We start from the raw sequence: 27,807 nt of genomic DNA on the forward strand, positions 1-27,807 counted from the left end.
GTGTTTCACCTGCTGGGAACAAACTGCTAGTTTGCAAACTACCTTAGACCACTTGAACACTAGAGACTAAAGTCTAATTTACTGAAAACATGTTGTAAAGGTTTTCCTTTCTATTTGTCCTGTAGTTAAACAGCCATCTGAGGAGAGTTTCCTTCATAGTAAATCATGTGCTCTTGTACTATGTTAGTAGCAGGTTTGGCAACATCTAGAACAGGGCCCTTTATCGGGAGTGTAGGCCAGCTACACAGACACAACAACCAAAGTAAAATGTTCTGTATTTTATGTGAAGCATTAATGCAGTATTGTAGTGTGGTGCGATTGTAAGGATAGGAAACACAAACAACTAGGAATTACACACGGAGGCTAAAACAAACAACTAGATTTACAATGACCAGCAAACACACAGGAAAAAACGCAGGGTTTACTTACGTAGGGTAATGAGGACATAACTAGACACAGGTGATAACTAATGAAAACAGCAACAACCAAAACAGGGACTGGAACAGGAACGCAGAAAATGAAACAACAACTTGAGACAGGGACGGTAGGAAGGGCCAGTATCTACAGCAATAAACAGAGTTCTAACCAAAGTCCTAATCAAATATTACTAAATCCCTGAAACTGGGGGGAAACTGAGACTTTGGTCTTTCAGGTTTTTTTCTTCACTTTAAGAAATAATATGGAGGATGTGAGAAAGTTTTTAAAAAGAGGAAGAAATCAGAAGACTTTCTGAACTAAGTTGATACTTAGAAACTCAGTTACAGTGGATGCTAATTTGGAGAACAGCCCTCTCTCTCCCTATATAACAGGGATCAGAACACTGATTCTACACACACTGATCTCTATTCCACAGCAGAGGACACTGCACTTTCTACAGCTGTGACTGTCTGTGTGTGAAATCAGCCATTCTGCTAGAATGAGGAACCTGTCTGCTCTGCTGTTTGTGCTGCTGCTCTGTTCTCTCCAGCTGGTCTCTAGTGGTGAGTCTCCTGAATTTACTCAGCTGCATTACTGTTAGTGTAGGAGAGAGCATCATCACCAAAGCAGGACTGTGGGACTGATTACTGAACCCACATTCACACAAAGAGAGGGAGGAAATTACACTACCAAACCAGGAAAAATGGGTCAGTCTGTTTACTGTGTGCTGGGATCATGATGTGAGCTGCTTGTTTGTGACTCCTACAGCTCCACATGGACATACCCCTGACTGCTGTCCCAGTGTGACTTATGGGAAGATCCCTCTGAAGAAGGTGGTGTCCTACACACTTACAGACAGTGATTGTGCCGTTAAAGGCATTATGTGAGTAGTAATGATTTAACTTCTAATATTGACAGATTGATATGTGGGCAGATTGATTGTGGACACTTGATTGTTAATCTTGTTAAACTTCAGCACTATGTTGTTTTTCAACTTTGTCAGAATGATGTTTTCTAATTTTCTTTTAATTTATCGTCTCCTGCAGATTTAAAACTGTAGCTGGAAAAAAGTTTTGTGTGAATCCAGATGCTGTGTGGGTCAGCAGCCATGTCGCTGCTGTGGACACTCGCCGCAATACCACAGCAAAAACTACAACTACAACTCCCACAATGCTCTCTGTGTGAAGTTATTAAGCCAATACCACACTGAAACAAACTTTGTGTTTTTGTGCATTTTTTTTTTACCATTCCATTATTGCTATATAATTTATTTTTTTAATAAAATTATTCAAATTCAATATGTTATGTGTTTTTATACTCTTAGGTTCTTTAATGTTTTTAATCTTGTAAAGTAATATGTTAATAAGAAACATTCACTTACATTTACAGAATTTGGTATACAAATTCTGTCCAGAGCGACTCTATCAAAACATATCTTCATGTGAACATAGACAGGATAGTGTACTTCCAGGTCAAACCCCTGGCAACAATGGGGAATAAGACAGAAAAGTCTTTTGTTTGTTTCTTTTTCTTTTTTCACCTGATGAAGCATCTGTACAGTATGGCCAATCTAAACACTACACCAAATCAATTTTTGCTCCGGGAAGTATAATTCAGCACAAGAAATTGTAGAGTATTTCAGATGTGCCCTGAAATCCGCTTTTGTTTTATTGAACTGTGACATCAGCGTGCTCCTTTTACACATGTTGTGTGTGCTGCAGAATTCTGGTATCTTGACTTCTTTGTAGTAGAAGTTTTGACTTCTTTGTAGTAGAGGACCCATTCAGGAGTGCTGGATCTTTATTACCCCACTGTAAGCACACACACTCCAGGCTATACATACAGAAACATTCACAAGGTGCAGTGGGACGAGAGGACAGAATTCTAGAGGACGAAATGATGCATTTTTTAAAGTGAAGGTCATTTGAATTCTATTCAGGGATTTACTTCCAATATGTAGCTGGAACTAATATAAGTGTGACGTTTGCCCGAGTGCCGCAGGGCGTGGAACAGGACGCACAGACTCCCTCAACTTTGCGAAACATTTCATGACATAAAACGTAAAGACAATGGTAGCACTCACATAACTTTGACAATGAACATAGACACACTTAATGCTAACGATAAAGACTGCAACATTAACACAGGCTAGACACACATGGATGCTAAGATTATACTCAGACGCTACTAAAAAATGACCAACAGTGAGGCATGCACTAATGGGGTTTAAATAGACTGACAAACATTAAACGATAAACCCCGCACAGGTGCATGCCATGACGGGGGTGTGGCTACAAACAAGCATGAACCCCACCTGCACGCGGCAGGCCATACCATGTGACCTGTGGCAGGGGGAGAGTCCTGTGACAATAAGTTATTTTAACATATAACTGTCAGGCTTAGGAGACAGAGTAACTTGCAGTTTATATGTATGTAATGTAATAACAAAAGGGAGTCCAAACACAGCATTGTTAAACAGGCAAGGGTTGATCACAGTGCAAACAATAATCCAGGCAAACAAATCAATGTGAGAGTAGACAATAAGATCCGAAGAAACAGGCAGAAGTAGAAAACTAACCAGATAAACTGAATTATAGCACTTATAGGAAACATTTGGCTGGCAAACAAGACAATATGGAAGGGAACACATAAAGATGAAGGAACAAACAAGACACAAGTGCAGCTAATATTCAGGGGCTTTGGATAGAACAGGGGGATTCTGGGTAATGTAGTCCACCAGATGTGGATTGGCGCTGTCAGACATCTGTAGTGATGCATGTGAACAGGTAGAGAGTGGCAGCTTTAATTTATTAGTAGTATTTCAAATTAGTAGTCCTCCAGCATGAGGGGGAGGTATTAAAAAATAATTAAATGCATAACTAAAAAGAAATTAGAGGAGAAGAGATGACTGGAGAAGAGAAGAAGTACCAGAGCAGAGGAAGAAACACATGGAGAACAGAGGAGAGATGACTGGAGAACAGGGACGAAGAATTTATGTGACTGGAAAGGAGATTAGAATATATGCCCAGAGGAGGAGATGAGTGGAGGTTAAAATGAGAGGAGGGCAGAGCAGATGTCCCTGATGTCCACCCATGTGTACTTAAGTAAATAAAATGTGTTAGTAAATAAAAACATCAATTTCCTAAACCTTGGTCACTATATGTGGACATTCATATAACAATACATAGATTTCTGGTTATATGAGTATCATTATACTTTATTAGTCCCTTAATAATAATAATAATAATAATAATAATAATAGCTCATGGCTATGGCCTTCTTGTACCCTACTTCATATGAGGTTAATAGCTATAAAAAGTGTGTATGCTAAGAAAATCTCTAATAAGCCAAGTAAATAAACAATGAGGATTTCTTTCACATGATGTCATAGAGACCTTTTGGGACATCATTCCAAAATGCTACACATATTCTAGAACACTGACCAACCTGCACAGGAAGGTGAAAGTAATGACAGTTTTACTAGTTTATTTAAAATTGTAAAAATTCTACACTTAAAAAAATGAACTTGTCTCACAGCTCCGAGAGGGAGAGCAACCCCAGCAAGATCAGAAGATGAGAGAATGAACGGGAATGACAAGTCACTTCACTCAAGGAATAATAATATAAATGTATGATTGACGTTTTGTAGAAGTGGTAAAGATAAAGTAAAATGTAAGGATTGTTTATCACAGCCTGCGTTTTAATGATTTTTGAAGGTGCAGCTCATTTTTTATGACAAATATAACATCTTTAAGATATTTCTTTAATCACATACAATACAGACCAAAGTCTTAGTTGATTACCAAGAACAAGTTTATTCCATGATTTATTCAACACTAATGTAAATGGCAGTGGTAGCTCACGGGTCAAGGTATTTGACTAGTGATCAGAAGTTTGCCAGTTCATGTCCCATCACTGCCAGGTTGCCACTGTTGTGCCCCTTAGCAAGACCCTTAACTCTTGATTGCTCAAAATGTATTCAGTCATAGTTGTAAGTCACTTTGGATAAATGTCTCACCCATCTGCAATAGATGTAAATGTTTACTTAGCTGATATGTATTACTCTGGAAAATATTATTTAACTCATTTTTGATCTTCTTGAGAAATCTGTATAATAAACAAATATATCTGAATATATATTCAGTATGAAATAAATCTTGTATGCATAATTGTTTTGCCATTTTTTAAAACTTGCTACAACATATATTTCATTCAAACTATAATCTATGTAGACTTCCAACACACACTGTCAGCTGTTTCCATCTCTTAAAGGGTAATGCGTGATATTGACTCAGTGTGGTAGTGTGTGGAATTCTGCTGAAAAGCTGTAACAATGTCAAAGGAGCTCAGAGAAGATGTTTGCAGGCTGATCTGTTCCCCTGATAAACTACCCCAGCACCAAATCACTTCAGTTCGTTATAGCACATGGCAGATTTTTTCGACCTGTGTGAGTATAGGATGCAGAATATAATGTAATTTAGATAATGAGGGCCTCAAATGATCTCAAAATGGTTGATGGGTTCTCACAAAGCAGGTTTACAGAGATCATATGTACATAGAATCCAGTTCCAAGCCCCTAATGAACAAGTCATGGTGAAAATGGCAAGGAAAAACTCTCAGCAGAAGGAAGAAACCTTGAGAGGAACCAGGATCAGAAGGGGAACCCATCCTCCTCTGGTTGACACTGGATGGCAAATAGCGCAAAATGAATAAAAGTTGCTTTTAACTTTAATATGCTTTAAAACTTATGAAGAAGAAGAAGAAGAAGCAGCTAACAAACCAAATGGAATGACCAACATATTTGGCAAAAATACTGGAGTTATTCAATTTGTAGAACCAATTTGTAGTCCACAGAGTAAACAACTAAAACAGTCTGGCAGTCTGGCCAATGGCAGTGGTTATGACCCAATCAAGTATAGAGGGTCCCTGCTGGTCAGACTGGTCTGGTCTGGCAGATGAGCCAATCAGGTACAGCTGGAGGGTTGCTGGTGGTCAGACTGATCTGATGGACATGCAGATGAGCTAATGGGGTACAGCTGGAGGGTCCATGGTGGTTAGGCTGATCTGAAGAGTAAACAACCAGGAACTCTTATTGCCTCGGCATCAGTAGAGATGAGAGGCTGTGCAGCTCAGCAGAAAAAAAACACATGGAATTCATTAGCTCTGTTTGGAACGTACTGAACAGTTATATATGAATTTAGAAGTTTTTCCTCCTTGTAACAGAGTGAACTGTTATAAGTGTTTCCAGAGCTTTCAAAAAGGCCACTCGTAACACTGCAAATGTGTGCTCACCCCTCAACTTGATTCCAAGGCCTTATCTCAGTGAGTAGAATATGTAGCTGCTGTTTGAGCTGAACGAAATCTTCAATTCATGCAGGATACATCAAGGTGTTTAAACACTGTTCTAGATCTTGACCGATGCCATGTTCATTGTATCTGTAGTTGGTATTAGTAATGTTCCAAATGAGCGCCCCACCTTTAGAATTCAAAACAGCACAGATGTACATCTGCAAAGCTCTCTTCTCTGTTTCCCTCTTCTGTTTATCCATTTTATTTCTTGCTTCTTCTCCAAATGTTGTTTTTTCATGCATTTCAAATTCCTGAGGCTTAGTATTTTTAAACTAAAGGAAACATTTTTGCAGTATGACTAAGAGATCGACATTGTTCAAGTGTAATGCAGATATTCTGATTTGTGTCCTGTAGAACCTGATGTACCTGATGTACATGTTGAGGCATGCATGCAAACAGCTCCTGATGCTCCATGGAAAAACCCAAGTAATTGAAATGGAATCAAAGAAATTCACAAATTACCTTTTAAGGTTGGGCTCAGTCCATAGGCTAATCCCTGGATAGGATGAGACAAAGGAAACCATCGCTGACACAAAGCCCAACTAGGTTTTAACCAGTTTATCTCAAGGGAGGGAACAACGCAAATCACAAGGAACAAAAAATGTTTAAAAAACACCTCAAAAATTAAACAAAGGTGTATGGCATCAGGATGGGCTAAGGTCAACACAACAGACAAAACAACCTACGACCCCAATTTCCTCAAAGCAAAGAAAACAAAAACATCTATTCTCTGACTCCAACTAGAAACACAAGAGAAAAAAAGTGAAAAATAAAACAAATCCAAACTCCAAACCACAATAACGTTATAAAGAGAATTCAAGGTAACTCTAAAACTGTACATGTGACAACAGAAGAAGCCAACAGTACTCATTAATGGCTGTTCTTCCAAGAAAGAACAATAGCCTTGAACTATAAGGTATCAAAGCTACCAGTACTGTTACAGAACCTACAGATAACTGGATAGTTAGGTTATGTTTAACTTAGTTAGTTTTTCTAGTTAAATTACCATTTCTTGAAATGGCTTCTCTGGTTTCTTGATCAAAATAAAACAATACTGTCAGGTTCAGTACCCACAACAGATTTGGACTAAATGAATATCAAATTGATACCTTAATATGATGTGATAGGACATTTAATATATAAAATAGCAACATAATTGTAAAAATAACGATAAAACTAGTGTCACAGAGATTACTACTTTGCCAGTTTATGCAAATGTTTACTTAATGTTTGATATTTCTTAGGGATCTAAACATATTAACAACACTGACAAAATTAGTGTGAAATAGATTTTGAAATAGAAATAGAAAATATATCCAGAAGTAAAAGGCTTCAGGACATGCCTCACACCAAAAGAATAAACACAAAAACAAACTGCCTTTTCTAACTTACTTTCTCTTTACCACACTACCAAGATTCCAGCAGCTTGTCATTTGTGCTACCAGGGAAAACAGAGTACTGGATCTTCTGTATACAAATGTTAAATATGCATACAGTTAATCGGCTCTACCTCCACTTGGACGATCAGACCATAACCTGGTTCTGTTGTCACCCACATACCGGTCTGTTGTCTTAAGACAATTCAAGATGGCGCCGGTGAAGTCGGCTGCCGTCACGACTGCTCCATGCACACCTGGCATTTTTTTCGCTTTTTTCGCTATCATTTTCGCTCTTTTTGCTCTTCCCGCTACCCCTGATTTCTCCGCAGCCCTTCTTACACCACGACGCCTATCTCTTACAGCAGAGATGCCTCTTATTTCTCTTAATCTACATAGCACTCACCTCAAGTCGTCTCTAACCCCAGACACAAGATGGCCGACGGAGATCCTGAGGGAGAACAAAGGACGCGACGCGAGGAAAAGGCCTCAAGGGAAGCGAGCCGGCGTCAGGAACAGGCTGAGGGCTTGAGCACACTGAGCTCCCTTACCTAGCATCCTGCTGGCCAATCTCCAGTCTCTGGACAACAAGCTTGACGACCTCTGGGCCAGGATAAAGTTCCAGAGGGACATTCGGGACTGCAGCCTCCTCTGCTTCACCAAGTCATGGCTGAACCCAGCGGTACCGAGCCACGCCATCCAGCAGGCCAAGTTCTTCTCGGTTCATCGCATGGACAGGACAGCAGATTCAGGGAAGTCGACATGCGGTGGAGTGTGTGTGATGGTAAACAACAGATGGTGCAACAATGCCAATTTTGTTATTCTCGCACGCTCCTGCTCACCCAACCTGGAGCTGCTTGCCCTCAAGTTTAGTCCTTTCTACCTTCTTCGGGAGTTCACTTCGGTCATCATCAACACTGTGTACATCCCACCTCAGGCCAACATGGACACTGTACTGTGGGGACTTCGTGAGGCTCTCACACAGATACAGGCACAACACCGGGACGCTGCATTTATTGTGGTTGGGGATTTCAACAGCGCTAACCTTAAGCGTGCAGTGCCCAACCTTTACCAGCACATAACCTTCCCCACCAGGGGAAATAGGACACTTGACCACTGCTACACCCCATACAAGGACAGCTACAAGGCACTAGCTCATCCACCGTTTGGTAAGTCGGACCACGCCGCCATCTTCCTCCTACCAAAATATAAACAAAGGCTGAAACGGGAAACTCCGGTTCAGAGGGAGGTCATGCGCTGGACAGAACAATCGGTGGCCACTCTGCAGGACGCTCTGGATGACGCAGACTGGGACATGTTCCAGCACAGCACTGATGATGTCAGCGAGTTTACGGAGGCAGTAGTAGGGTTTATTGGGAAACTGGTGGACCACACGATTCCAAGAACCACCATCAAGAAGTTTCCCAACCAGAAGCCCTGGGTGGACAAAACCATCCGCGAGACTCTGAACTCTCGCACTGCTGCCTACAACGTGGGGATCTTCAGCGGGAACATGGACGAGTACAAGTCTGCGGCATACGGAGTGCGCAGGGTTGTGAGGGAGGCGAAGCAGCGCTACGGGAAGAAACTAGAGACACAGTTCCAGCAGAGTGGCTCTAGATCCCTGTGGCAGGGACTACGGACGATCACGGACTACAGGAGCCCACCCTCCGGACTGATGAGTGCGAATGAGTCTCTGGCGAACGAGCTGAACACATTCTTCGCTCACTTCGAGGCTACATCTAGCAGCACTAATGCTAACAGCGCTTACGCTAACAACGCAAATGGTGCTATCGGCGCAGCCAACAGCGCATGCACAGAGTCAACCATAGAACAGTGCCCTCTTATCACGGAGAGTGACGTGAGGAGAGTGTTCAAAAGAGTGAATACCAGGAAGGCGGCGGGACCAGACGGTATCTGCGGGAGAGTCCTCAAAGCCTGAACAGACCAGCTAGCCCCGGTATTCACCAACATCTTTAATCTCTCCCTGACGTTCGGTATTGTCTCAGCCAGCTTCAAGCGTTCCACCATCGTTCCCGTCCCAAAGAAACCTCGACCCTCCGGCCTCAATGACTACCGCCCTGTTGCCCTCACATCAGTCGTGATGAAGTGCTTTGAGAAGCTAGTCAGAGATTTCATCACATCTTCACTGCCAGCCTCCATGGACCCACTGCAGTTTGCATACTGCCACAACCGCTCCACTGATGTCGCAACTGCGGTAATTATGTTAAAATGCTGTTTGTAGACTACAGTTCAGCATTTAACACCATCATCCCCTCCCTAATCACTACTAAGTTGGAGGATCTAGGACTGCATACATCCCTGTGCGACTGGATCTCCAACTTCCTAACAGACAGACCACAATCAGTACGGGTGGGCAACTGTATCTCATCCACCCTCAGCCTCAGCACTGGAACTCCTCAGGGTTGTGTCCTAAGCCCCCTGCTCTACTCACTGTACACCTACAACTGCACAGCCACTTCCAGCCCCACCATCATTGTCAAGTTTGCTGACGATACCGTCGTCATGGGCCTGATCTCGGACAACGATGAGAGGGCCTACCTGGAGAAGATTAAACACCTGGAAAACTGGTGCCAGGAAAATAATCTCCTCTTAAACATCAGCAAGACAAAGGATCTGCTCGTGGATTGCAGCAAGAAGCAGGAGCGGCACTAACAACCTGTGAGGGTCAGTGGAACCACGGTGGAGAGTAGATTGTTTCAGGTACCTTGGTGTTCACATCTCGCAGGATCTGTTCTGGTCCCGCCACACCAACTCCCTGGCAAACAAGGCTTGTCAGCGTCTTTACCACCTCAGATGCCTAAGAGACTTCAGACTGCCCTTCAAGGTACTGCGGAACGTCTACACCTGCACTATCGAGAGCATCCTCATGGGGAACATCACAGTCTGGTTTGGGAACAGCACCAAGCAGGACAGACAAGCACTCCGAAGGGTGGTGCGTTCAGCAGAGCGCATCACTCATACGGAACTTCCTGACCTGCAGACCATCTACTACAAGCGGTGCCAGACCAAGGCCAGGAGGATTGTGAAGGACCCCACCCATCCCAAAAATAGGCTCTTCTCTCTGTTGAGGTCAGGGAAGCGCTTTCGCTCCCTGATGACCAAGACAGAGATACTGAAGAGGAGCTTCTTCCCACAGGCCATTCGGGCCCTGAATCAGGGTAACTGATAAACTGTGGGTACCACCACCACCATGTAACTGTAAATATTCAATTGTAAGCTGCAACTGTACATTGTGTACATACATTTATACATATTAATATATACATTGTACATTGTTTATATAAACATATTATACATATATTGTACATACATTGTTAATATATTTTGTATATATATATATATATATTTCCCTATACACCCCTGTTTTTTTCTCCTCAGTTTGGACAGAGCCCTCTCAAACCATTTCAGTGCGAGTTATACTGTATATGACTATATATGTGACAAATAAACCAAACTTGAACTTGAACTTAAGACAACCTGTGACAAAGAAGTCGATAAGGAGGTGGTCACCAGAGGCAAAGGAGGCTCTGCAGGTTTGCTTTGAGACTACAGACTGGGAGGTGCTGTATGAATCAGTGTTCCACAAGGCTCAGTATCGGGCCCCCTTGTCTTCTCTTTGTATACTCGTACTCTTGGTGATGCAATATCTTCTCATGGTTTCTCCTACCACTGCTATGCTGATGACACTCAATTATTTCTTTCTTTTCCACCCTCTGACATGCAGGTCTCCAGACGTATCTTAGCATGCTTGACTGACATCGCGTCATGGATGACAGCCCACCACTTGAAGCTCAACCCCAATAAAACTGAGCTTCTGTTCATCCCAGGTACTCCCAACCCTTACCATGACCTCACTGTTTCCTTTGAGAACTCCCTGGTATCAGCATCCAAAGCTGCCCGTAGCCTGGCGTAACTTTGTACAACCGGTTGTCATTCTCAACTCATGTTTCTATTCTAACCCGGTCTTGCAGATTCCTCCTTTGTAACATACGAAGGATTTGACCCTTTCTCTCACAGGAAGCTACCCAGGTGCCTGTGCAGTCTCTTGTGATCTCAAATCTAGACTACTACAGCTCGGTATTTGCTTGTCTTCCTCTAAGAGCCATCAAACCTCTATAACTTGTCCAGAATGCAGCAGCACGACTGGTCTTCAATCTTCAGAAGTTCACAAATGTTACTCCACTGCTGTGCTCCCTTCATTGGCTCCCTGTAGCTGCACGCATCAGATTTAAAACCTTGATGCTTGCCTACAAAGCTATAAGATGGTGCAATGAACTCCAGCTTGCTGTCTGGACAGCAGAGTCCCTTGCAGTCTTCAAATGCAGACTGAAGACCCATCTATTGACTGACTAACTTAGTACTTATTGTAGGGCATTGTTTATGTTGTTTAACAAACTCTAGCACTTATTGTTTATAGCACTTATCATTGTTTAAGATAGACCTGATGTATTTGCACTTCTAGGTATCAGCATTCATCCCTGTATTCTACAGTATTCTAGTTCATTGGTATGTTTAATTCTAACCTACTGTACTGCACTTGGATATAGTCTATGAGTAAATGACAAAGCACTTTTGTAAGTCGCTCTGGATAAGAGCGTCTGCTAAATGCTGTAAATGTAAAATGTAAATGAATGATGCTATTATCTACCTACTGCAGAAGGCACACGCACATTTGGATCAGAATAACACTACTGTAAGACTCACTTTTTTAATTTCTCAGATGCATTCAACACCATCCAACCTCTCAGGTTGGGGGAGATGGGGAGAATGCAGGTGGATGTGTCCATGACCACCTGGGACAAGGACTACCTGTCTGACAGACCCCAGTATGTGCAGCTGGGAGCAAGCTGATCTGAAGTCTTGGTCAGTAACATTGGAGCACCACAGGGAACTTTACTCTCACCTTTCCTATTCACCCTGCATACTACTCGCTTCCAGTGCAGGTCTGACCTATGCCATTTTCAGAGGTTTTCTTAGGATTCTGCAGTGGTAGGATGTATCAAGCATGGTCAGGAGGGAGAATACAGAAATGTGGTTAACAGTTTTGCAGAGTGGTGTGAGAGGAACCATCTGCTCCTCAATGTGGACAAGACCAAGGAAATGGTGGTTGATTCAGGAGGAGGAGGACAACAACCAGTCCTATTACCATCAAGGATCAAGATGTTGAGCAGGCGGTAACGTCCAAATACCTTGGTGTCACTTTACTTTTTGAGGGAAGTCAGTTCCTTTAATGTGTGCAGCAAGATGCTGACAATGAACTGGACTGGAAGGACAATTCAGAAGCTGTGTACAGGAAGGGGATGAGTAGACGTTACTTTTTGAGGAAACTCACTTCCTTTAATGTGTGCAGCAAGATGCTGACAATGTTCTACCAGTCTATCTTCTATGCAGCTGTGTGTTGGGGAGGTAGCATCAGAGAAGGAGACACAAACAAGCTCAACATGCTGATCAAGAAGGCTGGCTCAGTCCTGGGCTGCTCTCTGGACAGTTTTGAGGTGGTGGTTAAAAGGAGGACAGTTAATAAACTTAAGGCTATCCTGGATAATTCTTCACACCCTCTCCATAATCTACTGGCCAGACAGCGGAGCGCTTTTAGTCACAGAGTCATCAGCTCCGCTGTAGTAAAGAGTGGTACAGGAGATCATTCGTACCAACTGCATTCACACTGTACAATACTTCTTCTTGTGTCGGGACACTACTGAGTAGTATGGAGTACTAGAATCGTGCTTATTATTAATATCCACTCTATTGTCATTCTCTTCTGCATTCACTGCACAATCTTATATACACATCTAACTGAATGCTTGTATTGCACTGTCACTTTACCTGTTAGACTGTCAACAGTGAATGATCGGAACGATCGGACACCTTACCATTCTTACACTTGCATAAGACGTACATACTATATCTTTGTATCTTAGTTGTTATTACATTATGTTTTATCTGCATTTCTGCACTGTTGCCTTTTTTGTACATTGAGCTACTGCAGTATGTCAATTTCCCCCTGGGATTCAATGTGATGTTTAACGGGTTAAGGAGGATGTGGGGATGAGGCATGTTAAACAGAACATATGTTTTAATATCAAAGTAACAAGCAAGACTCAACACACACACACACATAAACACATTACGTGGGTCAAACACTGACAACTTTGACGATACGACACGAGACTTGTAAACACTCTCAGGACAATTACACACAACAAGGATCAGGTGCAAAACACAAGAGGGCGTGGCAATACAGACGTGCAAACACACAGACACACACAGACACACACAGACACACACACATACAGACACACAGACACACACACACACACACACACACAACAGATCCACACACACACACACACACATATACAGACACACAGACACATGCACACACACACACACACACAACAGATACACACACACAGACACACAGACACATGCACACACACAACAGATACACACACACAGACACACACACACACACACATTTGAGGGGGGAGGGGCCATACCATGACAATCAAGCCAAAATAAACTGAGACACAAACAGCTCCCCAGACTCCCTACCCAACCCAGAGCAGGAGAAATGCCAGGAAAGATTACATAAATGGCACCAAGCCATAAAATACCTGAGTATGATTTTCAGTCAGCAATTTCTGATGAAAAATATATTTTTCAAAAGAAATAGACAATAACTTTAGAAAAGAACACTTTAGAAAAGAAAAGAACACTTTAGAAAAGAAAAGGCAATAGATATATGCATATAAATTTCCCAAGATGATACTACAGCAGAATAATTAGTGGTGACGTGGGTGTAAGCAATGAAAACTAAAACCGTGTTCGTGGATGATCTGGCCAAAGTGAAACAAGTATATATAATTATCCATGTATATGAAAATAAGGGCACCAAGAAGAAACTCATGGAGCACTTGTTGAGTTAAACGTCCTGTGTGAATTTTCTTTGTCAAACAATGCCTAGTGTTTGTGTGATGTACTGTGGACAAAATGAATACAACAGCATCCTACATCACTGTGAGAAGCTCATGTTAGATCTATATATTCTGGGTAAAATCTACAGTCATATTTAATATCTGTGCTTAAGTATTTTTACAGGCTCTTTCCTTCATTATAGGATTTATATTTTTGGATTTTGCTTTGATTCATTTTCAGACTAATTCTGCATTTTGTGTGGAGGTTGGGACACAGTAGCAGTTTTGGTCTTTTACAGCTGAGTTGAGATAACAGACTCAACGCAGGTGTCCAATTTTTCATCAACATAACAGAACAACTGTAAGAACTCCCAGGACTTCTACTTTTGATGTGAGAGTATATTTACTTCAAAATTATCAGCCAGAAAGATGCTAAAAGATTTTTTCTCATGCACTGTCTATCTTTGGTGGGTTTTTATGCATTTTATTTTTATGCTTTGAAACTAAAACACTAAGCAAAAAACTTCATTTAAAAAACCTCTAATATGTCCATAAATATACTGGGCAGAAAGATTTATAGATGCTTGTTCAGATGATGTCTTGCTTTATCGTGTGTTATTGAGGATTAATAACATAAGCCTGAAATAACTCAGAACAAAGACAATTTTAAATGAAAATATTTTTATTACAATAAAGAAATGGTCCAAATTACATTAATATATATATATATATATATATATATATATATATATATATATATATATATATATATAATAAACTGAGAAGAAGTTAACAATCATCATTCTGAGTACAAACACAACGCAGTGCTGAAGTTTAACAAGATTAACAATTAAGTGTACATTTGTCCTCAAATGATCATGTCAGTGTTTGAAGTTAAATCATTACCACTCACATAATGGCTTTATTGGCACAGTCACTGTCTGTATGTGTGTAGGACACCACCTTCTTCAGAGGGATCTTCCCATAAGTCACACTGGGACAGCAGTCAGGGGTATGTCCATGTGGAGCTGTAGGAGTCACAAACAAGCAGCTCACATCATGATCCCAGCACACAGTAAACAAATGACTGACCCATTTTTCCTGGTTTGGTAGTGTAATTTCCTCCCTCTCTTTGTGTGAATGTGGGTTCAGTAATCAGTCCCACAGTCCTGCTTTAGTGATGATGCTCTCTCCTACACTAACAGTAATGCAGCTGAGTAAATTCAGGAGACTCACCACTAGAGACCAGCTGGAGAGAACAGAGCAGCAGCACAAACAGCAGAGCACACAGGTTCCTCATTCTAGCAGAATGGCTGATTTCACACACAGACAGTCACAGCTGTAGTAAGTGCAGTGTCCTCTGCTGTGGAATAGAGATCAGTGTGTGTAGAATCAGTGTTCTGATCCCTGTTATATAGGGAGAGAGAGGGCTGTTCTCCAAATTAGCATCCACTGTAACTGAGTTTCTAAGTATCACCGTACATTAACATTTATGGCAATTAGCTGATGGTTTTATCCAAAGTGACTTACAATTATGAGTACAACTTGAGGGTTAAGGGCCTTGCTCAGGGTCCCCACAGTGGCGGGGCTTGAACCAGCAACCTTCCGATTACAAGTCAAGTAATCCAGAAAGACTTCTTCTGTTTTCGTGCTCTTTTATTTACTTTTCCCCAAATCCTTCTTCTTGTCTGTGAGACGAAAGGAAAAAAGTTAGTTTTCCCCTATTTTTAGTTATTTGTGCTAGTTTTATGATGTGTTGAAATATTTATATTGCTAAAGATATTGTCTTCATTTTTTTAAACATGGGTCACAGCTGGGTCACAGTGTCCCTGAACGTCAGATAGTTGCTCTTCCTCTTTTCTCATTCTTATAATTACTCTCTTTTTTTCTAATGCATTCTGTGCCCATTGACCCATTGATGACTGCACAGTTTCTGTAAACATGCACTTTACCCAATTTCACCAGTTCCTCTGCCAAGTCATCTTTTTGGATACCAGGTAAACACCGGGAAATCTAAAATATCCATTTGGAGAAACAAAGATACTTATGATGATAATGATGATCATCGTAGTGGGGGGATATGGACATATATGTTTGTGCATTATATGAAAATTATTATTATTATTATTATTATTATTAGTTGCCTTTATATAGCGCCTTTCTCAAACTCAAGGATGCTTTACAACTAATCACTTTTTTTTTAGAAAAACTAGAAGAGTTCAAAATATGACATTATGACTTGCTCCCCAATAGAAAAACTATTTTTTTAGTTTCATTGTTTTTTGCCTCTAGGTGTAGCTCTAAGCAAGAAAGCTTCATAAATGCAAGAACTTTGGGCTGTGTTATATCAGGTTTAGGGAATGTAGCAGCTCTTATAGCACACACACACACACACACACACAAACACACACACACAAATTTTCATACACACACAGGATTCCAGATAGAGGGCGATTTACATGGTTAGATTTAGTCCAACCTGCTATTATCCTAGATCAGATTTATATGAATAATTAATTCACTATTGATTTAAACATCGACTGTTTTTGTGTTTATCACTGGTGAAAGCCAACAGTGTGGGGTTGAGAGGAATCAACCAAATAATCACATTATATTTGAATGTCTACTACTGTGGCAGTGAAAGAGGGCTGTAGGAAAGATTTTAAAACCCTTGCAGGGTTTATTCTTCTTGAACTTTCCATGCATCAGAAATGTCCTCTTAAGTGGATATTTCCCCATTCAGAACTCTATAAAAAACGTGTTGTTCTGCTTTGATTTCTGCTAAATTCCACTGACGTCTGTAGGAAGTGAGCTTACGTTTGCTTTCATTCAGATTTTGTCAGTGCACATGTCCCAGCATCATGCTCACATTGCATGATGGCAATGGAGATTGGCTGGAGTGTGGTGCACTCCAACACAAGTCCTTCAGACTCACTACAGTAGGACCGGGTCACTTCTGGGGTACTAGCTGTAGATCTTCGGTAGGTGTGATATATTCACGTTTTTGACCCTGGTTCGACTGACTCCTGCAGTATTGGGTCCACTGCTGGATAGAGCCAGTGACAGCCTGTGTTTCACCTGCTGGGAACAAACTGCTAGTTTGCAAACTACCTTAGACCACTTGAACACTAGAGACTAAAGTCTAATTTACTGAAAACATGTTGTAAAGGTTTTCCTTTCTATTTGTCCTGTAGTTAAACAGCCATCTGAGGAGAGTTTCCTTCATAGTAAATCATGTGCTCTTGTACTATGTTAGTAGCAGGTTTGGCAACATCTAGAACAGGGCCCTTTATCGGGAGTGTAGGCCAACTACACAGACACAACAACCAAAGTACAATGTTCTGTATTTTATGTGAAGCATTAATACAGTATTGTAGCGTGGTGCGATTGTAAGGATAGGAAACACAAACAACTAGGAATTACACACGGAGGCTAAAACAAACAACTAGATTTACAATGACCAGCAAACACACAGGAAAAAACGCAGGGTTTACTTACGTAGGGTAATAAGGACTTAACTAGAGACAGGCGATAACTAATGAAAACAGCAACAACCAAAACAGGGACTGGAACAGGAACGCAGAAAATGAAACAACAACTTGAGACAGGGACGGTAGGAAGGGCTAGTATCTACAGCAATAAACAGAATTCTAACCAAAGTCCTAATCAAATATTACTAAATCCCTGAAACTGGGGGGAAACTGAGACTTTGGTCTTTCAGGTTTTTTCTTCACTTTAAGAAATAATATGGAGGATGTGAGAAAGTTTTTAAAAAGAGGAAGAAATCAGAAGACTTTCTGAACTAAGTTGATACTTAGAAACTCAGTTACAGTGGATGCTAATTTGGAGAACAGCCCTCTCTCTCCCTATATAACAGGGATCAGAACATTGATTCTACACACACTGATCTCTATTCCACAGCAGAGGACACTGCACTTTCTACAGCTGTGACTGTCTGTGTGTGAAATCAGCCATTCTGCTAGAATGAGGAACCTGTGTGCTCTGCTGTTTGTGCTGCTGCTCTGTTCTCTCCAGCTGGTCTCTAGTGGTGAGTCTCCTGAATTTACTCAGCTGCATTACTGTTAGTGTAGGAGAGAGCATCATCACCAAAGCAGGACTATGGGACTGATTACTGAACCCACATTCACACAAAGAGAGGGAGGAAATTACACTACCAAACCAGGAAAAATTGGTCAGTCATTTGTTTACTGTGTGCTGGGATCATGATGTGAGCTGCTTGTTTGTGACTCCTACAGCTCCACATGGACATACCCCTAACTGCTGTCCCAGTGTGACTTATGGGAAGATCCCTCTGAAGAAGGTGGTGTCCTACACACATACAGACAGTGATTGTGAAGTTAAAGGCATTATGTGAGTAGTAATGATTTAACTTCTAATATTGACAGATTGATAATATGTGGGCAGATTGATTGTGGACACTTGATTGTTAATCTTGTTAGACTTCAGCACTATGTTGTTTTTCAACTTTGTCAGAATGTTGTTTTCTAATTTTCTTTTAATTATATTTTATCCTCTCCTGCAGATTTAAAACTGTAGCTGGAAAAAAGTTCTGTGTGAATCCAGATGCTGTGTGGGTCAGCAGCCATGTCGCTGCTGTGGACACTCGCCGCAATACCACAGCAAAAACTACAACTACAACTCCCACAATGCTCTGTGTGTGAAGTTATTAAGCCAATACCACACTGAAACAAACTTTGTGTTTTTGTGCATTTTTTTTTTTTTACCATTCCATTATTGCTATATAATTTTTTTTTTAAATAAAATTATTTAAATTCAATATGTTATGTGTTTTTTATACTCTTAGGTTCTTTAATATTTTTAATCTTGTAAAGTAATATGTTAATAAGAAACATTCACTTACATTTACAGAATTTGGTATACAAATTCTGTCCAGAGCGACTCTATCAAAACATATCTTCATGTGAACATAGACAGGATAGTGTCAAGAGTGCTTCCAGGTCAAACCCCTGGCAACAATGGGGAATAAGACAGAAAAGTCTTTTGTTTCTTTCTTTTTCTTTTTCCACCTGATGAAGCATCTGCACAGTATGGCCAATCTAAACACTACACCAAATCAATTTTTGCTCCGGGAAGTATAATTCAGCACAAGAAATTGTAGAGTATTTCAGTTGTGCCCTGAAATCCGATTTTGTTTTATTGAACTGTGACATCAACATGCTCCTTCTACACATGTTGTGTGTGCTGCAGAATTCTGGTATCTTGACTTCTTTGTAGTAGAGGTTTTGACTTCTTTGTAGTAGAGGACCCATTCAGGAGTGCTGGATCTTTATTACCCCACTGTAAGCACACACACTCCAGGCTATACATACAGAAACATTCACAAGGTGCAGTGGGACGAGAGGACAGAATTCTAGAGGACGAAATGATGCATTTTTTAAAGTAAAGGTCATTTGAATTCTATTCAGGGATTTAATTCCAATATGTAGCTGGAACTAATATAAGTGTGACGTTTGCCCGAGTGCCGCAGGGCGTGGAACAGGACGCACAGACTCCCTCAACTTTGCGAAACATTTCATGACATAAAACGTAAAGACAATGGTAGCACTCACATAACATTGACAATGAACATAGACACACAACGCTAATGATAATGACTGCAACATTAACACAGGCTAGACACACATGGATACTAAGATTATACTCAGACGCTAATAAACAATGACCAACAGTGAGGCACGCACTAACGGGGTTTAAATAGACTGACAAACATTAAATGATAAACCCCGTACAGGTGCATGCCATGACGGGGGTGTGGCTACAAACAAGCATGAACCCCACCTGCATGCGGCAGGCCATACCATGTGACTTGTGGGAGGGGGAGAGTCCTGTGACAATAAGTTATTTTAACATATAACTGTTAGCTTAGGAGACAGAGTAACTTGCAGTTTAGATGTATGTAATGTAATAACAAAGGGTAGTCCAAACACAGCATTGTTAAACAGGCAAGGGCTGGTCACAGTGCAAACAATAATCCAGGCAAACAAATCAATGTGAGAGTAGACAATAAGATCGGAAGAAACAGGCAGAAGTAGAAAACTAACCAGATAAACTGAATTATAGGACATAGGAAACATTTGGCTGGCAAACAGGACAACATGGAAGGGAACTCATAAAGATGAAGGAACAAACAAGACACAAGTGCAGCTAATATTCAGGGGCTTTGGATAGAACAGGGGGATTCTGGGTAATGTAGTCCACCAGATGTGGATTGGCGCTGAAGGAGTGACAGTAATGTATAAGTAATTTTATATGTTTATCAAAAAATGATACATTTTAATGTGTATATATATAATCTTCCTGCTTTAGGTTAAAGACATTTCATCATATCGAACATTTATGTAGACATTTCTGGATTATTTCTTTATTCTGTATTCCTAAACAAATGAAAAGATTGTTTACACACTTTTCAGAACCACAAGTTTATGATGGTTTGAGTAAAATAATTTCTCAGGACTGGAGACTGGGGACAGAGACAGGTGCAGGGCCAGGAACAAGGACAGGTGTAGGGGGAGGAACCAGGACAGGTGTAGGGGGAGGAGCCACGACAGGTGTAGGGGGAGGAGCCACGACAGGAGCCATGACTGGAGCAGGAGGACGAAAACAGCAACAAAAGCGTGTAAAGGTCCCAAGTTTCACAGCTTAGTCCAGGAGCCGACAGGGCAATGGGCCGTTGAAGGTGACAGTTGTGACAGGTGGGTCAGGGTGTCCGCAGGATGGGGGGTCATCAAAGTGGACCGGGAGAGCCGCAAAAGCCGCAGGTGGGTCCAGGAACTCTTGTGGCTGCAGGTGGTGCAGGGTGGCCATGTTTCTGTGGCAGCACTGGAGACAGGAGACAGTGGAACAGCAGCTGGCAGGGACTCTTCTGGGCTCCCTCTGAGGCCAGTAGTCTCCCCCATGCAGGGACTAGAGGAGGTCTGGCTAACCACAGTAGAGCCCCATCCAGGAGCATACAGTGCCCACAAAATCCACATCAGAAATCAAAAGGAGAACTACTGTAGGTGAAACTTGCACGTTACTTTTAGGAGATCCAAGCTCAATGTTCTCATTTGACTTTTCCCCACAGCAACAGAAAAACTGCTATGTGGTCTGGCATTAAACTCCGCACCATCCAATTAAGACGCGTCTCTGATCTTTTTTATCTTCCTACATCTCACAGAAAGTCAGGTAGGCCTATTTTAAGGGGAATTTCATGGAGTGAATATAGCAGGGACCTAATTATAAAGTTTAAGTGATGATCCATGACAGCTTAATTCTAGCTCTATACGTTACTCCTGACAAAACAGGCAAAATATGCCTTTTTGTAAGCTGTATTATTTATATCTGAAAATATAGACAACAACTATATATGTCTGCAAATAATAAACAATATGAATAAAAATAATTATTATCATATATCATTTTGTGTAATATTTATTTCCATTTTTGTTTCAGAAAAGGATAATGGAACATTTCCAGGCAGCTGAAGGGAATCAAATCAAGTGGAATCACATTTTCTATCCAATTACATTTTCCTACAGTCAATTTATGTTATCATACTTTTTAATCGATGGTAATTAAATGAGCAAGACATAAGTGCTGTTTCCAATTTAAAATCGTATTGTTAATTTACTTTTAATTATTACACATAAATGCCACTCCTCTATATAACAGAGACATTAACGGTGGAACTCACATGTAACAGAGAAGTGACTGTGACTGCAGGTAGCGGGGCAGGGGCAGAAGTTCAGGAACAGGGTCAGGCAGAAGGTCAGGCAGAGGGTCAGCCAGAGGGTCAGCCAGAAGATCAGGTAGAAGGTCAGGCACAGGCTCAGGCAGAAGGTCAGGCAGAGAGTCAGGCAGAGGGTCAGGTAAAAGGTCAGGCAGCGGGTCAGGCACAGGGTCAGGTAGAAGGTCAAGCACAGGGTCATGCAGAAGGTCAGGCAGAGGGTCAGGCACAGGGTCAGGTAGAAGATCAGGCAGAAGGTCAGGCAGAAGGTCAGGCACAGGGTAGCACCAAGCAGGACAGACAAGCACTCCAAAGGGTAGTGCGTTCAGCAGAGCGCATCACTCACTCGGAACTTCCTGACCTGCAGACCACCTACTACAAGCGTTGCCAAACCAAGGCCAGGAAAATTGTGAAGGACCCCACCCATCCCAACAATAGACTCTTCTCTCTGTTGAGGTCAGGGAGGCGCTTCCGCTCCCTGAAGGCCAAGACAGAGAGGCTGAAGAAGAGCTTCTTCCCACAGGCCATTCGGGCCCTGAATCAGGGAAACTGATAAACTGTGGGGACCACCACCACGTAACATGACTGTATATCTGTACATCTGTATATATAGATTTAGATTTATACTCAATTAACCTGTTACAACAACTGTAGATATGGTACTATACAATGGATCTGTACATTCTGTAGATTGTGTACATATATACTCAACCATATACATTGTACATTGTGTATATAATCATAATATACATATATTGTACATACATTGTTAATATATTTTTGTACATACATAGAATATATATTTATCTGTATATATATTTTTTTCTCTATGCACCCCTGGTTCTCTTCCTCAGTTTGGACAGAGCACTCTCCACCATTTCACTGCGTGTTGTACTGTGTATGACTATGTATGTGACAAATAAACTTGAACTTGAACTTGAACTTGAACTTGAAATTGGGTAATGCAGAAGGTCAGGCAGAGGGTCAGGCACAGGGTTAGGCAGAAGGTCAGGCACAGGGTCAGGCATAGGATCAGGCAGAATATCAAGCAGAAGGTCACGCAGAAGGTCAGGCAGAAGGTCAGGCACAGGGTCAGGCAGAAGGTCAGGCAGAAGATCAGGCAGAAGGTCAGGCAGAAGGTCAGGAACAGGGTTAGGCAGAAGGTCAGGCACAGGGTCAGGCAGAAGGTCAGGCACAGGGTCAGGTAGAGATCAGGCAGAAGGTCAGGTAGAAGGTCAGGCACAGGGTCAGACAGAAGGTCAGGCACAGGGTCAGGTAGAAGATCAGGCACAGGGTCAGGCAGAAGGTCAGGCACAGGGTCAGGTAGAAGATCAGGCAGAAGGTCAGGCACAGAGTCAGGTAGAAGATCAGGCAGAAGGTCAGGTAGAAGGTCAGGCACAGGGTCAGGCAGAAGGTCAGGCACAGGGTCAGGTAGAAGATCAGGCAGAAGGTCAGGCACAGGGTCAGGCAGAAGGTCAGGCAGAATTCAGGCAAAGGGTCAGGCAATCTGCAAAAATTATTAGTCCAAAATATTTGTGTTCCATGTTTCATCATTCTTGTCAGTCATTTTCCAGCTTTTTCAGTTCTTCTGAATACACAACACAGTAGAGTTGTGGGATTTTTATTGCTATATCAAATGATGTTCTTTTAACCAGAAAGACTTTAATCTCTGAGTAACACATACTTTTTGTTATACATTCATACACTAATGCATGTGAATAGCTTGAGCCATGAGTTTAGCACATATGGCTTTGACATTACTCTATAACTCACCATGATGCATATTCCTGGCAAAGCCAACAACTTTAATGGTCACACCTTCTATCCAATTAAAGAGGAAGCCATTGCTGGTGATTATAGAAGTGGAGAGGTTGCAGGGAAGTTTTCCTTTAAGTCTCAATACCATTTTTTTCACTACAAAAACCTTTGAACTCAACATACTTACTTTCAGCAAAGCATAAAAATTGATCAAGGGATGCATGTTCTTGTATATATAGATAACTAGCTTTGTCACAATTATCCTCCAATAAGAGATAATCATAAAGACCAGTGGTAATGCTACAGATGTGTGCAACTGGATTCCATGGCTTAACCTGATGAGCAGATAATGTTGACGTTTGAACTGAACAAAGTCTTCAATTCATGCAGGATAAAGTAAGTCATTTAAACACTGCAGTTTATCCAAAACTGACACACTTACAGAGGTGTGGACTGTGGCATTAGATATGACAGAGAGATTTATATCGACTCCTCTGTTGCCTAAGGTGTGACCTGTGGGAAAATCAAAGCAAAATCTATGTGCCACTGTGCATAAGGACTACATTAAGAGACACAGCATGTTTTTTCCACTTGTTCTCTGATATTTTAAGAAGTGTGTTACATAGCTGCTGCTGGACTTTTATAGTAATAGCAGTGAAACTCCTGAAATCGTAATCAATCAGCTACTGTCCAAGCTAGATCAGGCTGGTCTGGATTTGAACAATGTCTCTGCTTACACAACAGAATACGCTAGTGTGAACTATGGAAAACACAACAATGTATTTCAAAAACTGAAACTGTCTCAAAAGGACGTGGTTGAAGTGAACTGTTTGTATTATTATGCTGCAGGAAAAATGCATTTCGGTAATGAAAATGTGCTGAAGGTATTTGTCTTGTATTTTTGTGTCGCTGGCCTCCCGCGAGTCCCGTGGTTTGGCCCGCCACCTGCAGTGGGAGGATCCTCTTCATAGCCACACCTGCACACACCTGTATTTTGTTAGTCTTTGTGTATTTAATCTCTTGTCATTGTGCGCAGTGTTGTCGGTTATTGTTGACGTAATGTGTTAATGTAGCGTGATAATGTGAATGTTAAATGTTGTTCTTGCTGTTGTTAAATGTATCCTTGTTCATCGTGTTTCTTCAGTGTTAACTGTGTTGCGTTCATTGTTTATAATACATGTGAGTGCCATTGTCTTTGTGTTTCAATTAAATGTTCGTCCATGTCGAGGAAGTCTGTGTGTCCTGCTCCACGCCCTGCGGCACTCGGGCCACCGCGTTACAAAGATTCCTCATGGTGTCTATCAAACTGCAGAGGACCAGACAATTACACCTCAGCACACACACACACACACACACACACTCACAGTGAACAGAAAGAATAGACTTCTTTTTCTCCGTTTACTTGTATTAACAATTCCTTACATAGTTTCTCTGTTAGGGTGGTTTAGAGGAGCTTGTCACATCTGAACCCTCCTCTGGGTTCTTATTATAAATCCATTGTTGAAAGTAGTGTCTGACCAATATGTTGAAAAGAGGGTCTGACCAACGTGATTTTGAAACACAGTAAATCTGTACACACTTGCACTGCAGATTTATGAACTATTTCATTGGCAGACATCAAACACTGCAGGTATTGTTGTCATTTCAAGGCTTAATTTAGGTCTTCAAAATCGTTCTGATTCCTCAAAGTAGGTTTATTTGTTTATAACTCACTTGTGTAAATAATAACATTTGATATCTACAAACAAGTAAAATCAGTTGTGGTTTTGAAAAAACAAATAAGTTTTCTGATGTTCAGCTGACGAGAACAATGAGCAGCTCATGAAGTTTTGTGCTTCTGTAAGATTGAACAACTGCACTGTTAAAGTCCCACAGGACACAACAAACTGTAAGTGATCAAGACTGGGTCCACAGTCTATTAATTCTATTGTATGATCATATTGTGGTGGACAAATTCTTGGATTTGCCAGTACTATAATTTCTAAGCCACACACACAGACAAAAAGAATGAAGACACAAACCAGAGAATTAGTTGAAGAGAAGAGCTGGTACTTTTCTTTATTGCAGGTTTAGGTCTGAGGCTTCCCCAAGAGAATGACTGAAGAAATCACAAAGAGCCCAAACTTTTAAATAGTTTTCTGTGTGTGATAATCGCCCCTCCTTTTTTACATAACAGTTGTTGAAAACGCCTACATTATATTCAAATCATACATTTTTAAAATATTACGCAAATTAAAATACAATATCACACAGGTTGAAGTGTGACACTATTATTTCCAGTGTGTAACGGCCCGAGTTCTGCAGGGTGAGGAGTGGGACACACAAGCGTGACATAGACAGACATATAATACATATTTATTATACACACATGAAGGACCAACATATCGGCACTCACACAATACCAGGTAGGTGAACACGGACAACAGGTTACAAACATAACATACGATACTACCGTGACATGAACACGTAGTCCAACATGAACATGAACAAAGACCGACAACTCTGCACTCTCCTGCAATGGTTTAAATACATGCAGACATTAGACACAGAAGCTGGTGCCGGTGTGCTAACATGGGTGTGGTCACAAACAAACTCCCACATCACACAGCGGGCCATACCACGTGACCAGTGGGACTGGGAGCGGTCCGCGACACAGTGAAGAACCTCCTCAACTCCAGGCTTTTACCACTTAGGTTTTATGTTATCAATATTTCTAATTCAGTGCTTAAACCTTTCTGCCTACAAACATTCTTTTTATTAATTTAATATGATGTTCCATGCGTACATGATGGATCAACTTTGATTTACATCTGTAGCCAAAAGTGAGTGTTGTGTCAGTTGTATTTAGTTAGTGGTTGTGTGAAGTACCCGCTTTATGTGGTGGTGAAATAATGTTCATCTCTAAAATCATAGATGGCCACTGAGACGCACACAGTGGGTCTGGAAGTCCCTGTGTAAAAGTAGAATCTAAATGTCACATCTCATGTTCATGTTCCTCCTCCTACCCACATCAGTACAAGTACTTTCATTACTGTCCACGAAAATAGCAACTGGGTAAGAATATCATTATTACAGTAAAGGCATGCTTGGTCAAGATCTCCCTCACACACACAGGAACTGAGACCGCATCAAGTGGAACACTGTTATACTTCCTTATTCCATGCAGTTCACATCTCTAACACATTCAGCTTCTCAGACCTGTTCACACATCTGATTGTAGCTGGGGGTCCACAGCCATATCACAGTCTGCTCGTAGACTGGGTTCAGCCTCCAAACAGTGTATTCACTGAATATGACTGGAATTTCAGTCTTTGACATTTGATCATAATCTGACATTCAGTGTTTAAAGGCAAGGCAAGTTTATTTGAATAGGCTTTTTCATACACAGCAGTTCAAAGTGCTTCACACAGACAGAAAAATAACAAAGCTTATTAAGATATAAAGTACATAAACTTGAATTAAAAATAAAGTGTTGAGAAAAGAAAGAAAGAATTAAGAAAGAAAAGATAAAATTACACAATAGCATTTAAAAGTTAAATGTGCAATACTACAGAATTTGAGGGAACAGTGTTTAATCTGAGCCAAACGACTGGAGAATTAAGCATGTTTTTTTTATATTTAAAACCACAGGATCAATTTATAAACAGCACAATAGCTAAAGTCAATTCTGTTGTATACTGTTAGTTGGTGTAAGGACTTGAGAATTGGGGTGATGTGTTCTCTTTTTTTGGGGTGAATTGGGATGATGTGTTCTTTTCTCTTGGGGTGAGTTGGGGTGAATCGGGGTGATGTGTTCTCTTTTCTTGCTCTTTGTAACGTGTCTGCCGGCCCGAGTGCCGATGGGCGTGGAGCAGGACGCACAGACTCCCTCGATGAAGTGACACATTTATTAACAAAAGACACGAACAACAACGATGGCACTCATACACAACATTAATGAAAGACGTGACTCATACTTAACGAAACACAGACAATACTAACATTAAACGATGAGTACATATGCATGTACAGCAGCAGACTAACAAAGACCAAAACAGTACACACACTAGCAGAGATTTAAATAGACAAAAAACACAAGACATTAAACCCAGTGCAGGTGCGTGCAATTACAGAGGGCGTGGTTACAAATAAGGTGAACCCCGTTGCATGTGGCAGGCCGTACCACGTGACTCGGGGGGGGGGCCATACCGTGACACTCTTATTTGAATCAACTGTAGCT

The 27,807-nt window shown here is 41.2% G+C and overlaps 2 protein-coding genes and 3 long non-coding RNA genes across 8 annotated transcripts in view; 4 read left to right on the top strand and 1 right to left on the bottom strand.

The window, feature by feature from the left end:
• Positions 1 to 27,807, top strand: part of LOC145651641 (C-C motif chemokine 13-like) — a 73,557-nt gene that overhangs the window by 19,205 nt on the left and 26,545 nt on the right. The window lies entirely within an intron of this gene.
• On the top strand, positions 821 to 1,715 carry LOC145651642 (monocyte chemotactic protein 1B-like). Its single transcript, XM_081698524.1, has 3 exons — positions 821 to 980; positions 1,186 to 1,300; positions 1,464 to 1,715. The coding sequence occupies exons 1-3, from the start codon at positions 917 to 919 to the stop codon at positions 1,600 to 1,602; spliced, it is 318 nt and encodes a 105-aa protein (XP_081554650.1). The 5' UTR covers positions 821 to 916; the 3' UTR covers positions 1,603 to 1,715.
• LOC145651624 (uncharacterized) lies at positions 9,542 to 11,788 on the top strand. 2 transcript variants are annotated; one of them, XR_014117372.1, is made up of 3 exons: positions 9,542 to 10,338; positions 10,545 to 10,993; positions 11,184 to 11,788. It is a non-coding gene; the product is annotated as an uncharacterized LOC145651624 (long non-coding RNA). The 2 variants fall into 2 exon arrangements; XR_014117373.1 differs by having other exon boundaries at positions 9,542 to 10,324.
• LOC145651676 (uncharacterized) lies at positions 15,620 to 17,050 on the bottom strand. Its single transcript, XR_014117499.1, has 3 exons — positions 16,901 to 17,050; positions 16,036 to 16,096; positions 15,620 to 15,771 (listed from the first exon to the last, which is right to left on the bottom strand). It is a non-coding gene; the product is annotated as an uncharacterized LOC145651676 (long non-coding RNA).
• LOC145651716 (uncharacterized) lies at positions 17,972 to 18,881 on the top strand. The gene is made up of 3 exons (XR_014117649.1): positions 17,972 to 18,131; positions 18,340 to 18,454; positions 18,627 to 18,881. It is a non-coding gene; the product is annotated as an uncharacterized LOC145651716 (long non-coding RNA).

The sequence above is a fragment of the Electrophorus electricus genome, chromosome 16 (assembly GCF_041902795.1).
Source record: "Electrophorus electricus isolate QZ-2024a chromosome 16, ASM4190279v1, whole genome shotgun sequence".
In the NCBI taxonomy this organism is placed as follows: domain Eukaryota; kingdom Metazoa; phylum Chordata; class Actinopteri; order Gymnotiformes; family Gymnotidae; genus Electrophorus; species Electrophorus electricus.